The sequence below is a fragment of the Ips typographus genome, linkage group LG2, assembly GCF_016097725.1.
Source record: "Ips typographus isolate SLU linkage group LG2, UJ_Ityp_2.0, whole genome shotgun sequence".
NCBI lineage: Eukaryota > Metazoa > Arthropoda > Insecta > Coleoptera > Curculionidae > Ips > Ips typographus.
In genome coordinates, this window is record NC_138423.1 from 14,840,713 (window position 1) to 14,856,685 (window position 15,973).

The 15,973-nt window shown below is 36.1% G+C and overlaps 3 protein-coding genes across 6 annotated transcripts in view; 2 read left to right on the plus strand and 1 right to left on the minus strand.

Annotated features, from left to right (window-relative positions):
- LOC145725328 (uncharacterized) lies at positions 1–8,406 on the minus strand. The gene is made up of 10 exons (XM_081974043.1): positions 8,118–8,406; positions 7,908–8,069; positions 7,640–7,855; positions 7,369–7,587; positions 7,199–7,312; positions 3,514–4,084; positions 1,166–1,374; positions 835–1,113; positions 287–782; positions 1–237 (listed from the first exon to the last, which is right to left on the minus strand). The coding sequence occupies exons 1-10, from the start codon at positions 8,304–8,306 to the stop codon at positions 83–85; spliced, it is 2,610 nt and encodes an 869-aa protein (XP_081830169.1). The 5' UTR covers positions 8,307–8,406; the 3' UTR covers positions 1–82.
- Positions 8,384–15,751, plus strand: LOC145724625 (uncharacterized). The gene is made up of 23 exons (XM_081972982.1): positions 8,384–8,623; positions 8,676–8,849; positions 8,938–9,021; positions 11,865–12,114; positions 12,772–12,831; positions 12,882–12,929; positions 12,984–13,028; positions 13,081–13,233; positions 13,285–13,401; positions 13,485–13,751; positions 13,805–13,882; positions 13,935–14,078; positions 14,132–14,194; positions 14,252–14,368; positions 14,427–14,489; positions 14,543–14,689; positions 14,748–14,810; positions 14,864–15,010; positions 15,064–15,126; positions 15,180–15,326; positions 15,380–15,442; positions 15,496–15,639; positions 15,714–15,751. The coding sequence occupies exons 1-23, from the start codon at positions 8,444–8,446 to the stop codon at positions 15,749–15,751; spliced, it is 2,655 nt and encodes an 884-aa protein (XP_081829108.1). The 5' UTR covers positions 8,384–8,443.
- LOC145725326 (uncharacterized) overlaps positions 15,704–15,973 on the plus strand; it is an 18,503-nt gene continuing 18,233 nt past the window's right edge. For 3 of the 4 annotated variants that reach the window (XM_081974038.1, XM_081974040.1, XM_081974039.1), the window contains exons 1-2: positions 15,704–15,760; positions 15,814–15,960. In XM_081974038.1, the coding sequence (XP_081830164.1) occupies positions 15,837–15,960 (124 nt within the window). In that variant the 5' untranslated portion in view covers positions 15,704–15,760; positions 15,814–15,836. The remainder of the gene's footprint in view (positions 15,761–15,813; positions 15,961–15,973) is intronic. The other variant, XM_081974041.1, reaches the window with a different exon arrangement.

Genomic DNA, 15,973 nt, shown 5'->3' on the forward strand with positions numbered 1-15,973 from the left:
TTTCAATTTGGGATCAATTTATTGGCGACACGTGACAGCCTTAGCCTACTATACGTAACAAAGATGTTTCACCAAAATTTGGTCAGGCTTTGCAATTACTAGGGCATTTAAAACCTTTTCCCGCTCGACTTTCGTTCTGTAATTGCTTCACTGTATTCTCCAGTTTCAGCTTCTCCTTTTGCAACTCCTCTAATTCTTGTCTCAACATTTCGCAATCATCTCCACTAGACACTTCCCCTTAAAACAACCTTTTAAAATTGAACCAGGAGTTTTTCTAGCTACGCACCTGAATTTTGACAGGTGCATTCCAACTTATTCGTTCCAAATTTCCCTTTAGGAGTCTTAGTCTTAATGGTGTCCCACTCTTTGTACTGCTTCCCCAACTCCTGGACCACCCTCTTCACAGCACACTCGGACTGCTTAAGCATCTTCTTCACGTGATCATCACCGCTGATGGACATCATTTTGTTGGCGATATCCTGGAGCCGTTTATTTTCCGCCTTGGCCGCTTCCAACTCTTTGCGCATTTGTTCCACCGAGTCCACTTCGCGTTTATTGAATGTTCTTCCAGCATTCAGCGATCCAGTTTTACCGTTCAGTTGATTTTCCAGGCATTTAATGTGACAGTCTTTTTGCAAAATGGTGTGTTCAGCGTTGTGGAGCAGTTTTTCTAGTTCTCGAACTCGAGTGTTCAGGCTTTGTGATTGGGCAATTTTGTCATGGGACGCGGCCAAAAGTCGATCTTTTATCACCATTTCTTCTTTGAAGGAGTTGATTCGGTTCTAAAAATATAACCAAAATATGGTAGCAATAAAAGTATAATAGAACTTTTACGTTAGTATCATTTTTCGATTTGGACAACCCATCTACTTGAATCACCAAACTCCTTATTTCATCTTCTTGCTCGCATATGCAAGCTTCTAGATCCTCCACTTGCTTCTGCAACTGGTCTCGTTCTCTGCCCACAGTCCTGGCTTCATCAACTTGCGCCTTCAACAACTCACACTTGCACTCCATGTCCAACACTTCATCGTACTTTTGCTTGTACATGTCCCTTTCCGCTTTGATGGCATCAAACAATTTCATTTTGTTCATTGTGTCCTCGTATTGCGCCTGAAATGAACCAGTTTAACTTTTGATTGTGTAAAAGCAAAACGAGTAAAACTTGAATGTCAGCTAGTTCGTTCAGTTTGATTTGGAGACGATCCCTTTCCAGTCGCAACATTTCCGCTTCAGTTACTTTAGTTTTTTGGTTGTCCAGTTCTTTTTTCATGCTGTCGATACGTTTTTTCATGGCGTCCCGTTCGCTTTTTATGTTGTTTAGTTCGATTTCCAAGTTGCCTGCTCTCGATTGGGTTTTCTTTAGTTCCAATCCTGTTTTAGAATCAGACAAAGATAAGTAATTTTTTATTAAAGACGTTTTTTATTGGCAATAATAAAGTTTGTTCACGATTTTTTCGGATCTACCTTATCCAGAAATGTTTGACACTTTGTCTTGGTTTGATTGGGTTTTTTGCATGAATACATAATGATAACAATTCTGTACGTTATCTGCGTATTCAAAGACGAGACACCCTGTATATTACTTACGTCATTCGTTACATACGATTCAGCTTGTCATGGCTTTCTTTACAGTCTACTATGTGCTGTACAAAAAGTGTATAGATGGTTTTACGGGGTGTCACTAAAACTAAAAAAGATAGAGCAATACAGTTTTGCGAACTAAACTTACATTTTTTTTAAATGGGACACTGTATATTTTGCAGATTTTAATAAGCAAAAAAAGCTATCTTTTTTTTTTGTCCATGAAATATTTTAGGTAATATCTCCTTGAGAAGGCCATTTAGGGCAAAAGTATATTAATACAATTTTGTAGAGCGTAAAATTCCCTACAACTTTAATCTATTACAATTTTTTTGATATTTTTGCAAATAATCGTGTTACGCTGTTTAGGGTCTTTTACAGCACTCTTTTGTCTTTTCCTTCTTTAGAGCAAATTTACCATTACCAATTACAATTACAATTACCAAAAAAAAAAATTGTTTTTATGTTCAACCAGGTTTTGAGTATTGTTATGACTTTTAACCAGTTTTTTTAGGTCACGTGATTTTTGTTCCCAGCCATTGAAAATCGGCTTTTTCTATGTTTTTTTACTTTTCAGTTCTGTCAAAGCCACGTGACAAACGCACATAAAATTCCGCCATTCTGACCGGTGATTGGTGTCACGTGATTTTTGCCGGATGTTTTGACTTTAAAAATTAGATTTTTTTAAACTTTTCACGCACTCTTTCATTCAATCGTGAATAACTATCTTATTTGACATATAATGTAAGGACTTTTATATGTCGATGGATAGCCAATGAAATGGGCTTTGTAAAAATATGACAACCTTGGTAAGTTGATTTGACGGTTTGTCCGTTAGTGGACGTCAAATTTTTAATAACAAATTCTTTTTTTTACCTTTTTGATTTCACTAAATCGTAAATAACTCGCTAATTTGGTACAGTTTGGGTAAACTTTTATACATCAATTGATAGCCAATGAAATGGGCTTTCCAACGGTATGACAACACTGGTTGCTTTGTTTCTGGGTTGCGCCTCTAGAGGGCGTCAAAGTTGATGAATTTATTTTGCACTTTTTTAGTGCAGCGTTTCATTCAATCGTAAATAACTCGATTATTTGGTCCACACTATATACACTTTTGTACGTCAATCGATAGCCAATGAAATGGGATTTCTAAAGATACAACTCTACTTGGTAGGTGTTGAGAATTCAAGCAACTGGAAACAGTTTTCAAACTTCTGATGACACTTTAAAGGATCAGAATCCACAAATTGGTGTTTCTGACCTGCAAAAAAAGTTTGCGCAAAGACTCAGAAGACAGTTTGAAAGACACTAGTGACATTTTGGTTTTTCTGATCTTGCAAAAAAGTGTTTGAAAGTTTCTAGTACATTTTGTTAAAGATTTTGAGCCACTAATAGCATTTTGATGTTTCTGAGCTGCAAAAAAAACTTGGAAATGAATGCAGATTTTATATTATCCAAATAATACAAAAACATTGACACACACGAACAAATAAACATGTTTCATAAAACGTCATTATCTGCCAAAATATACAGGGTGTCCCATTTAACAAAAGTATATTTGATTTATATCTTAATAACGATGTGTTTAAACTCTGTACGACATCCAGAGTGACTTTTAATATTTAATCAAAAATGTCTGACATGAAGTTTTTTATTGTATGTATGTACAGAGAAAATTCAATGGATAGGGTAGATTCAAAAGGAACGTGATTAGAATAGTGTATTTGTCCCACTCCACCAAATATCATTAAAACAGTATGACAATACCTACTCTAGTTTAGCACTACAAATACTAATGGAAAACAAATGAAAATTTCAAAAGAGACGTTTACCAAATTCTTATTTTCTCAGTACCTTTTCGCATAAAATATTAAATCAAATTATTATATTTTTGGTTAGTAAAAAATTAGAAAAATTATCACTTACCTGAACTCCAATCTCCTTTAGAAGCATTTCTCAGCTGTTTCTCTAGTTCATCCACTCTCTCCGCTTTCACTCTTAACTTCTTCAATTCCTCCTCCATCGCTTTCACTCCTTTACATTTCTGCTTCAAATTGTCTCTCTCCATCATCACATTGTCCAGTATTTCAGACTTGTTTCGTAACTCGTCCACGTCCCCGGGTAAATTTTGGTACTGCATCAGCTGTTTCTCCAACATCCGCACCTTGTTAGCCAAATTGTCCCTTTCCTCAGTCAGACTTTCCAAGTTTTTCAGTTTGTCCTTTAAAGTGTCCGTTCTTGATGTGTCCATATCCGGTTCACTGTCCTTGATTGCAACTCTGCTTCCTAGCTCCACTTTTAATTTTTCGTTTTCGCTCTCCACTTCTTTCAGTTTCGAGCAGTAACGTTTGAGGACCTCCACCTCTTTTTGGATGATTCTAGCTTCCTCTTCGGGTGAAGGAGAACCGCTCCTCATTATTTTAATTTCCGCTTCCAGGGCTTCGATTTCTTGCTGGCACGATGTGGGTAATGTTGGATTAGCCACGGTTTGTATTTTCTGAATAGTTGGAAAATTCAAAGTTAGCCAAAATCGACAAAAATCGGGTTACTGCTGCATGCCCGGAAGAAAATTGTAAAAGGAAATTCCGCAAGACTGGGCATGCAGCAGTAACCGGACTTAATTTTCCTTTTCTTGGGAAAAGTCAAAAAGTAGTGAAATTTGGAAAAGTTTATTCGCAATTGCAAAGAGGATTGCAGTCACATAATGAAAATTTGCTTCTGTTAGTGCCAAAATAGTTGGTGCGAGGCTGAGAGACGCTACTCAAAAAGCGCTAAAATAAAAAACAAATAAATTAAAAAGTGTCTTGCGTAATTTTCTATTAAATCTTATCTAAAGAATTAATTTCACTGTTTAAATATCTTCAATAAGTGCATGCCCAATGGATAGTTATACAGTTGCCTGTTAGGATATAATTTTAGCGATGTTTGTCCTGTACAAGCTAGTTAGCGCTTATGTCAAAGCGTAATTAAAGCAGCGTTTATCGCACAAGCCGGCAACTCCGCAAAAAGTTGACGCTCCAAATTTGATTTTTGACTCTTTGCCATTTCAACATTCAACTTAAACCAGATGAATATAAACTAAGTTCGGTTATACCTTTTTGGCAAATCAGACGATAATCTGACAGTTATCACGTGACCGCGCTAATTGTACACAATGGAATGTCACGTGACAAATGTCCGAATCGTGAACCGTGAAGAATAACCGAACTAAACTAGTGTTTTTGTTTGTTTATTTTTGTTTTTATGAAATTTAGTGTTGTTTATGTTTTAAAATAACTGTTTTTCGGTTATACTATGTCTATTGTGTTTAGAGTGAAAGCTGTGGTGATAATCAGTTGAATTGGCATTTTTTTAAAGCTTTTTTATGAAAAAAATCCTGTTTGAAGGATTATTAATTTAAAGAATGTTGTCTTGTAAATTATCAAAACTAAGAAAACGTTTTGAAGAAATTATTCAAATTAAAAAAAGCGAAACTGGTCAAAGAAAAACAACATAGATAATTGCATGCGCAAGACAAAGACAGAAAACCTCATAAAATATGTAGTAGGCGAAAACTTCGGGGCAATGTTGCCAGGCCAGAAGTTTATCCGAATTCATCCACTGGATCAGTTACATAATTTTTGTTCGGCCTATTGGCATAAAGTAAATTGAAATGATTAGAAATGTTCTAGTCAAAATATTAATTTTGTAAGTAATCTAGTCGACGAAATCAAAAAGACGTTTGACAACATCGCAGCCAAAATTGCGCCTACTTGCACTTTTTTTAGGATTTCTGTCTTTGTCTAGTGCACGCAATTATTGATGTTTCTCCGTCAGTAACATTGGTTTTCCTATCCAGTTTCAGTTTTACCACACCTGTATAATGTTGACCAATTGGCCTGTCCCACAATTTTTTTTTATTTTATAACTACAAAGACGGATTGAAAATATTATACCCGTATTTTTTTGTTTTCAAAAATATTAAGTCTAAATAGAAAAAAAATGATGATAAAAACTACATTAATCTCATGTTTTAAACGCCCGCCGCTGGTGACGTACTACACTATCAACCAATCAGCGACAAGAAGTGAAACAGTTGGCGTGCAACAGCCAATAAAATCGCCCAGAATTACGTACGTCACATGCGCGCCAAAACAGATCTTTTAAATTTAATGGACAAATTCAAACTAATGTAGGAACATTTACGACCATAATTTTTTCTTCAAGAATATGAAAAATTAGTTTTTTGATCCTATTCTTTCGATTCCAGTCATTAAAACAAAAATTTATGATATGTGGGATAGGCCCATTGTGTACCAATTTTTGACCAATCACAAACTACGAACAATGTTGTGATTTATGCAAATACTGCACAGAAAGACTCTGTTTAAGGTGCTTGGTTTAGAAACAAAATTTGTCACGTACAAACATTTTGTACATATCAACATTGAGTGCGTCATGTGATCGTAAATTTGCCTGCAGTGTTTAAGTCACGTGCTTTGAGTTGACGCTTCATACAGCGAGCAGAGCGAATTTGACATCACAATGACGTAATTTTGAAAAACCATTATTAAACCAACTGTCAAATTACGGAAATCGTTCAAACACCGGGTTGGGTATTTGTGGTGCATTTTTTCTGCACCATTTATATGTCAATTGTTAATTGTCAAATAAGAAGATTTTTAAATATCAATTGTTTTATCTTGTACTATATGTATAACGTTCGAACTTTGACAGTTGCAAATTCAATTTTTTTTAGGGTCGTTTTATTCAATATGAATTTTGACAGCTTGAACTCGACCCAGACAATTTGACATTTTCAAATTTAATTTTTTCAGGGTTTCCTGACTGTTTTTCCGAATTTAAATTTTGACACTTTAAATTTAACATTCCGCAACATTTTCACATTAAAAATTGTATTTCTGAGGGTCCCGTAACTGTTTCAATCATTTTCAAAGTCAATTTTTTTATCAGTTTGAATTTTGACTTATAAAATTTGACGTTTGAGGTAATTTTCAAGATCAAAACTGATTTTTTTACTTCAACTTTGTTGAGCTCAATTTGAACTTTGACAGTTTGACAGAGTTAGGCCCTGTCAGGTGACAAATGTCAATAAGCTGTTGTAAATATGGACATGTTTGATTCCAAAGCTTATTCTGACATTATAAATGCATTGCCAATCTGTCTAAAAATGTAAGACATCAAAAATAAGAAAACGTAATGAATAATTTCAATTTGATTGTTTATTTATTGTTGAACAGGACCATTTGACGGTTCTGTCATTAATATGTCATTAGTGCCATCTGTCAAATAACTGTCGAGGCTGATGTAACGACAAAATTTTGAATCCGACCAATTTTAATCTTCTCTAATAGAAAATTTGTTAAAAAAATTATGGGAAAACCCCAGTGAATGAATTGTTTTTACTTTTTTTTGATACGTTAACAAATAACAGAAATACAGCAAGAAAATTACAATCTTACAGTTTAAATTAAAAACATATTTTTAGCCCTTTTTGCTAATTTTTCTAGAAGTTTTCTGGAAATATTTTCTAGAAGTTCATACTGTTCATCAGTATGCAGTTTGTAATAAAATATAAAAGCCCAAAATTGACATAAAATTTCAATCTTACCTTGAAATTGTCTAGTTCTTTTAGACAAGAGTTCAGTTTAGTTTTCAAGTCATCTCTTTCTTTAGTTAGCTCTTGTATTTTGTCTTGTTGCTCCTTGCACAAAGCCTCCAAAGCCTAAAATACAAACCAATTCTGACAATTACAGTAATAAACATTTCAACAACTAGTACAGCAATTTTATCACTTTCGCCAGCTACTGCGGTTTGTAGCGCAGGTTCTGAATATTTCGCCGACGGTTTTGGGGTTAACTGGTTGGATTTCGGGATTGTCTCAGTTGATTTGGAGGGATCTTTGATTGCTCTTTTTGATCGTTTAATGGTGATTTTGGTCGGATTGGATGGGTCATCCACTACTTGAAAACCGGGCTGCAAACCTTTAATCCTGGTAACCTTTAAAAGTGTCTGATTTGTACAATATTCTGGAAAAAGCTTAAACCAGCACCATTTTTCCAGGCCCCTTTATTTTGGTTTCTATCGTAGGCCTGTCACTTAAAGCGTCTTTGACGAAAGCTTCTATTTCCGCTTTTTCTTTCATGTGTCGCTCTTCGGCCACGCAAACTGATTCGCACTCGTCACTTGAAGAGGTTTTCTTCACTCCTAATTTGCTGGCCAAAGTATCGTTTATGTTCTGCTTGCAAGCTACATCCATTCCTGTAACCTGCACAGAAAAAGTGATTTTCAGTTTTTCTGAAATTTAAGTGGTTCTGTACGGTTTTCTTCAACTTCTTTGCATCTTCGGGTGCTAGATTAAGACTAGCTATAAAGTCCCACAGCTGTTCCAAGCATTTCTTCAATTTGGAACTGTCAGAACCTCCCATCATGGCCATTAACAAATCCAAAAGCACATCCAGAGGAATCAGCTTCCCAGCACACTAATTCAAACAAATTAAACCGGTTTGACCGAAATGGTTAAATCTTACTTTATCCATCCCTTTAACGACCAATTCCAGAATATGCTGCCTGCGGTCCTCCACATCATCACACCAATTCCGAACATCAGTGGATGAAGGATAAGTTTTGAGTCGGGATTCTGATCTACGTCTTTCAGGCCTCAGCCAATCACCTCGATCCATGAACATCCTGGTCTTTCTCTGGAGAAAAGTAGTCATTTTTTCACATTAAGTTTTATTAAATCACAGAAAAAAAAAATATTTAAAAAAATCTCATGAAGGACTGCAACAATTTTGAATATGCTGTCATTGTCACTCGGACAAAATTAGTTTGACTTTTACTCCATTCTACAAACATGTCGTACGCAGACAGAAAAGAACGCGTTTTCCGTTATGGAGAACCCTTCGACATACCCCATTCCAGATCTGAAAGCAGGATGAAAAGATATTGGTCCGCCACTGATCGTAGAGCGTGGTGCGATGAGGTTGAACTACGAAGAAAACACATACTGGAACTGAATGCTAGAAGCAAAGGCGTAAATTCCTTTCCATTTTGACTGTTTCCTATCTAAAGATGTTGATTTTTAGCAATTTTGTCTGGAAAACTTCATCCCTTTGGATCTGCTGTTCAATGCGATGGCCTCCAACAAAGATGCCGAAATCGAAAAGCTTCAACAACGAATCGCATATCTGGAGGCCCTCCTCGATGTCTACAAGCAGATTCAATTAACTCCTGAACAGCAACAGCAGGTCGATGATATGGTAAAGAAACGTGGACTTCATCATTTTCATTAATGTCACATGATCAAAAAATACACATTTTCCAAAATTATTCTTGCTTTTTTTGTAGAACAAGAAATTAGCCAAAGAGAGAAAGAAACTGAAGGAAGCGCAGCAGGAAGAAAGAGCACGATCTAGGGACAAAATTCCTAAGGTATTTATCATCTATACAGAGCGTTCCAAATTATAGATTTTGTTTTGACAGATACTTTAGTATTTAAAAATATTTAATATTAAATTAACAATCATTTTAATGCCAACAACTATTTTAACAATAAATCAAACCGCTGCAGCTCTTAACATTTTTTAGACGTCAATTATGTCACATTTGCGGCATTCTGTATACATAGTGTCCCACAGTAATACAATTTTTGACATCTAAGCTTGTTTACAGTACAGAATTTTCTGACCAAATCAATAGAATGTCATTACGGTCCTTTTTTGCTAGCTACCAATTTTTACATTTATGGTGAATCTACCTAGTGCAAGCAAAATACAGGGTGGTCCAGTTTTAAGTGTCATTCAATAATTCACCATTTGATAGCTAATCAAAAAATAAGTTGACTTGCATTATGTCATTTTTCTGAAAAAGGTTTCCTAAGGAAGATACAGTCCTCCAAATTTCAATTTAAAAAATCGTTTTATAGTTTAAAACTGAACATCCAAGACTTGTGAAAGTCCAAATTTGTACTGAATAGTCTAAAAACTTTACTATTAGGAATGATCGGTCTTATGATTCGCTTTCTTAGACTGTCATCCTGGTTGAGTGTCTGAAACTGGCATTCAAGAACTAAAAAAAGTCCGGAAATCAAGACAAAGATTGTATTGTGCATGAAACTCATTTTTTACTACTAAAAATAATATAAAAGTTGACTTTTAATGCTAGAACTGACTTTACTAGGACTAAAGAAAGTCCAAAAGTATATTTTCAAGACTTTAATTGGTGTACAACTGAATTTTCTGGACTGGACAACAAGTCTAGAAGTAAATTAAATTTTCGGTTTATTTTATTTCTAAAAATTAGTTCTCAAGACGTATTATTGTAGCATTTGGTACCAACATTTTTTACTTTTATTACTGAAGAAACTTGACTTTTGGAAATAGTCTTAAACTCACATTTTTCAGTCTTAAAAAGCATTAAAAACAGTAATTAATAGTGATGAAGCTTGAAATAACATTTTCAAGACTATGGTCAGTGGACAAACTGGCTTTTAGGCCTGATAAGTCAATAACTTGGTGAAGATAGTCTTGAAACTCGATTTTCCAAGCTGAAAGTAGTTTTGAAGCACTAAAAATAGTCCAGAATTCGAAGAAAATTAAAAGCAAAGTACGAAAAGTTCGTTTTCAAGACAATTTTCATGAATCTAATGCCAAAGTCCTGCATCTAAGACTATTTTCAAGACTAAAATATTGAAATTTGTCTTCAAATTATGAAAACTTACTTCAAATGCAAATTTTAAGCTTCTGATGTCACTTTTTATTAGTTCAGTTACATTTTGGGGTTCAAGTCAATTTTTAAGGTTTAAATGTTTGAATTTGTAGTAACAAATTCTTGAAAAAGTAGTTTTTATGTCTACAAGTCAATTTTTAGTATTAAAGTCTCTCGATTTGCATGAAAACTGGTTACAAACACAATTTTTAAGCTTCTGAAATGTTTATCTTTTCTAATTCAATTTTCAAAACTAAAGTTTTTTAGTTTGTCTGGAAACTATGAAAACTGGTTACAATAATATTTTTTAAACTTCTTCAAGTGAATTTTTCGTTTCCAAGACAATTTTTAAGTTGGGTTGGGTTAGTTTTGGGTCTTTGACCGTAATAATGTGTAATAAAGTGCTTGTTCCAAATTTGATCAATATTGCTCCAACGGTCTGACAGTTATGACAAAAAAAAACGATTTTTTAAACAGAAATTTGAAGGACTGTATTTTCCTTAGGAAGCACTTTTCGGGAAAATGACATAATGAATGTCAACTTATTTTTTAATTGACTATGGATTGGTGAATTATTGACATTTAAAACTGTAATGATAGTTGTGTGCAACATCTGGTGACATCTGTACTCAACTCTATGAGTTAGAAAGTACAGATGGCGTTCCAAAATCTAGGAACAGCACCATTAATGCCGCATCATTCGGTAAACACCGATCTGATTGGTTGAAAATGGTGAGGTTTTGTTTTTTGTTTATCAATCCCAATCCTCTGACCGGTTTCGCCGTATTACGGCTCATCAGAGAGGCTATAGGGCTTAATAACCAAAGAACGAAACCTTCGTTCCAGTATAGTCAACTGGATGCCAGAAATGATAGCCTATAGCCTATTGCCCTATAGCCTCTCTGATGAGCCGTAATACGGCGAAACCGGTCAGAGGATTGGGATTGATAAACAAAAAACAAAACCTCACCATTTTCATTTAAAACTGTATTTGAAGCCAATTTGAACTATAATGACTTTTTTAATACCTGAGAAAAACAAATATTTTGAACTTGGTAAAAATGATTTTCAGCACACTCTCCAGGTAGTAATAGTGTGAAAACTTGAAAATACAGGGTTGCCAAATTTACTGAAAAAAATCATGGCATCACTATTTACTAGGTTCATTTTTATTTGCTTGTTGTAGCAAAATCTATTACGACGGTCACTTACTTCAAACAAATTTGAACCAATATTACTTTTTTTAATTAGATATGAGATATGAGAAAATAAGTCATAGATTGTTCTCTTACCCTAGAAATGACAGATTTATTGTTAAAAACTTGTTTCAGAGGATTTTAAATTCAGAAAAAGATGTTTTTCGAAACTGATTTAACGATTTTTAAACTTCTTAACCCGAAATTGGTCAAAATTGAGTCTAAACTCAAATTTTGTACCTCCTTCTTAAAATAAGAAAAAAACAATTTGAGGTTGTAAGGTTACACAAAAATGTCTAGAAAGTCCTCTGTTACACAAAGGATTATAAAAAGTTCTCTTCATTCAATGTTTTTTACACATTTTATGAATAGGAAAGGGAACCAAAAAGACCGAGCTCGGAAGAAGGCGCTCGTGTTAAACCGGAAAAACGCAAAAGATCGAGCAGCGAACCAGGCGCTTCCACTTCACCACGACCCCCAAAACGTCATCTTCAAGACAAACCTGCGCCACAAAGGAAAAGGGCGCGAGAACCTACAGAAGGTGAAATCTCAGGTGTAGGGCAAAAACCTAAGAAGAGAAAGTCTGGAGAAGCTGCTGAAATGGGAGAAGGTGAACTAGATGGTAAGTTGCACACAAAAAGATAGCTGGAGAATAAAAGGGCCCATACATTATACAATTAGTCGTACGACAAGTTGTACGATAGATTGAACAGACAATTGATGCGACAAGTTGCACATGATTTTGGCCACAAACACAAACGATCTGAGCATCAATCGGTCTTAAAGATTTGCAGTACGTTTTAAAATTTATGTAGCACACAGAGCATCATGCCGCCGTTCGTTGTCAAAAACAAATACAGCAGCAATAGTGGTCGCTTTAGTTCATGATGAAAGAAAAGTTAGGAAAAAGAAAAGAAAGGAAAAAGTTTATGTTTATTGGCATATTCATTGAATTTCACATCCCACAAACTAACCTGCTCACGATAGAGATCAATAAATTCATTCCAAAATGTATTAGTCTCCATATTTGCGAGAATTTTAAGTTCTTTTTTTAAGTTTATGTCGAATTGAGTCCGATTTGTCGGATATCAAACGCCGTCGTACGATAAATTTTTCTCCAGTCAAACTACCGTACGATTCGACCGGGTCGTACGACTTGTTGGACGACAGCATCACACACTATGCAATTATCGTTTCGACGGTCGACGCGACCTGAGTTGTACAACTTGTCGTACAACTAATTGTATAGTGTATGGGCCGTTTTAACTGATCTTTACAGTCTCAAAAGGAGAAGCTGGAAAAGAGGATGGACGACCTTCCAAAACTAAAGGAACCCAAGGTAAGTGCCAATTAATTTCAGGTCAAACCCAATCAAAGTTATAATTGCAGGAAAACCCGAAGATGCAACCGGAAGAAAAGAGAAGCCGTACGATACAGGTACACAAAGTCTCATCAACTTGAAAATATTTGTCTGATTTGTAATAATTGTAGAAGACAAGCAGACTGGGGTTAAGCCTTCCGGAACTCCTGGAACAGGTACAAACTGCCCAACATAAGCTTATATTTGAATTAACCTTAAAACGTAAAGCCCCAGGAAAAACTGCTTATAAAACTCCAACCAAGAGAGATAAAGATGATGCTACCGCAGCTAGAGAAGACGGGAGAAAAAGAGTCAAAGAAGATGAGGCAGGTTCTAAGGGAGAAGATAAAGGAAAAGAAAGCAGCCTCAAAATGAGAAGAGGTTTGAACAAGTTTTTTACCGCAATTCTAGCGCTTTAACTATTTATTTAAGAGGTGGAAGGTGGTCCAGGTGGCCTAGCCAAACCTGGCGATGCTAGGAAACCAGGCGAACCTGCTGAAACAAGAAAACCTAAAACTGAAAAAGAAAGACCTGGAGCTGGTGGTTCTGGTAAAGGTCCATTCAATTACTTGAGTTTGCAAAAAACTTAGGTGCTATTGCTTTAGTCCCGGTAAAGTCTAAAAGTTCTACAGGGGCAGAGAAACGAGACGTTCCTTCAAAGGTACAGGCTGAAGAAGGTGCAAAGCTTTCAGCCCGCAAACCCTCACCGGCTGCTCAGAAAGCCAAACCTGCTTCAGAAGCAGGAAAAACTGACAAACCTCTTGATGATGGTGCCCCCAAAGGTGCAGACAAAAGGAAAGGTGGAGATGCTTTACCTTCTAGAGATAAAAGCGAAGGAGATGACAATTTAGCAGCTGCGGATAAAGGAAGAAGTCCTGATGGTCGCAGAACTGAAGGAGGTGAACATTTCCAGATTTTTGTCCCAATCAAACTTAAAATAATAATAATTTAGATAAACCACCAAAAGCTGGAGATGTAAGTGCAAAAACCCCAGCAAGTCGAGATCGATCTGCAACTCCTCAAAAAACCAGTACAAAACACGCCCTTTTATTAACTGTTTCTTCTAAAAATTGTTATTTTAGCTACCAAACCTTCTGGAGCAGAAATGAAAGAAGGTAAAGCACCTGGAGCTGGTGAAACAGCTGCAAGAACACCTTCTCCAGCATCTAAAATTGCTGCTAGAGAACCGACTTCAGACAAATCAAGAAGAAAAGAACCTTCTGAAGGTAAGCTTACTGAAAATAGTTGTATCTAAACTGAAATTCGGTTCGGTTTAAAGGTGGGGCTCAAACCAAGCCTGAAACACTAAAAGAAACCGCACGAGACAAGAGAAGTACAGATGGTAACTAGTTTTATATGGTATTCCATTAACGAGTTCTCTTAACAGTTTTATTTTCAGCCACCAAACCTGCTGGAGGAGAAGGAAAAGCTCCAAGAGCACCTTCTCCAGCATCCAAATTAACCACCAGAGAACCAACATCTGAAAAATCACAAGGCAAGGAACGTTCTGAAGACAGTAAGTTTTCATGAATTAAATGTATTGTATTCAAATTAAATTGTGGTTTAACTTAAAGTTGCGGCTAAAGCCATGGCTGGGGCACCAAAAGAAACTGCACGTGACAAAATAAGCCCAGATGGTAACTGGATACATTACATTAACCCTGCCGTTTAACAACTTCAACATTTTTAGCTGCCAAACCTTCTGGAACAAAAATGAAAGAGGGTAGAGCACCTGAATCTGGAGAAAAAGCTCCAAGAGCACCTTCTCCAGCATCCAAATTAGCCACCAGAGAATCAACATCTGAAAAATCACAAGGCAAGGAACGTTCTGAAGACAGTAAGTTTTCATGAATTAAATGTATTGTATTCAAATTAAATTGTGGTTTAACTTAAAGTTGCGGCTAAAGCCATGGCTGGGGCACCAAAAGAAACTGCACGTGACAAAATAAGCCCAGATGGTAACTGGATACATTACATTAACCCTGCCGTTTAACAACTTCAACATTTTTAGCTGCCAAACCTTCTGGAACAAAAATGAAAGAGGGTAGAGCACCTGAATCTGGAGAAAAAGCTCCAAGAGCACCTTCTCCAGCATCCAAATTAGCCACCAGAGAATCAACATCTGAAAAATCACAAGACAAGGGACCTTCTGAAGGCAGTAAGTTTACACTAATTAAATGTATTCAAATTAAATTGTGGTTTAATTTAAAGTTGCGGGTAAAGCCAGGACTGGGGCACCAAAAGAAACAACACGTGACAAAATAAGCCCAGATGGTAACTGGATACATTGCATTAACCCTGCCGTTTCACAACTTTCATATTTTTAGCTACCAAACCTTCTGGAACAAAAATGAAAGAAGGTAGAGCACCTGAATCTGGAGAAAAGGCTCCAAGAGCACCTTCTCCAGCACCCAAACTAACCACCAGAGAACCAACATCTGAAAAATCACAAGGCAAGGGACCTTCTGAAGACAGTAAGTTTACACTAATTAAATGTATTCAAATTAAATTGTGGTTTAATTTAAAGTTGCGGCTAAAGCCAGGGCTGGGGCACCAAAAGAAACAGCACGTGACAAAATAAGCCCAGATGGTAACTGGATACATTGCATTAACCCTGCCGTTTCACAACTTTCATATTTTTAGCTACCAAACCTTCTGGAACAATGAAAGCAGGTAGAGCACCTGAATCTGGAGAAAAAGCTCCAAGAGCACCTTCTCCAGCATCCAAACCAGCCACCAGAGAACCAACATCTGAAAAATCACAAGGCAAAGAACCTTCTGAAGACAGTAAGTTTACTTTAATTAAATGTATTGTATTCAAATTAAATTGTGGTTTAACTTAAACTTGCGGCTAAAGCCAGGGCTGGGGCACCAAAAGAAACAGCACGTGACCAAATAAGCCCAGATGGTAACTGGATACATTGCATTAACCCTGCCGTTTAACAACATCCATATTTTTAGCTACCAAACCTTCTGGAACGAAAATGAAAGGAGATAGAGCACCTGAATCTGGAGACAAAGCTCCAAGAGCACCTTCTCCAGCATCCAAACTAGCCACCAGAGAACCAACATCTGAAAAATCACAAGGCAAGGAACCTTCTGAAGACAGTAAGTTTACACT

Coding starts and splice junctions, on each gene's coding strand:
- LOC145725328 (XM_081974043.1), bottom strand. CDS start 8,306: ATGACTACTTTTCTCCAGAGAAAGACCAGGATGTTCATGGATCGAGGT. Junction 8,070..8,117: donor TCGTTAAAGGGATGGATAAA/GTAAGATTTAAC, acceptor TGTTTGAATTAG/TGTGCTGGGAAGCTGATTCC. Junction 7,588..7,639: donor TAAAGGGGCCTGGAAAAATG/GTGCTGGTTTAA, acceptor ACACTTTTAAAG/GTTACCAGGATTAAAGGTTT.
- LOC145724625 (XM_081972982.1), top strand. CDS start 8,444: ATGTCGTACGCAGACAGAAAAGAACGCGTTTTCCGTTATGGAGAACCC. Junction 12,930..12,983: donor AGAGAAGCCGTACGATACAG/GTACACAAAGTC, acceptor TAATAATTGTAG/AAGACAAGCAGACTGGGGTT. Junction 13,883..13,934: donor TGCAACTCCTCAAAAAACCA/GTACAAAACACG, acceptor TTGTTATTTTAG/CTACCAAACCTTCTGGAGCA.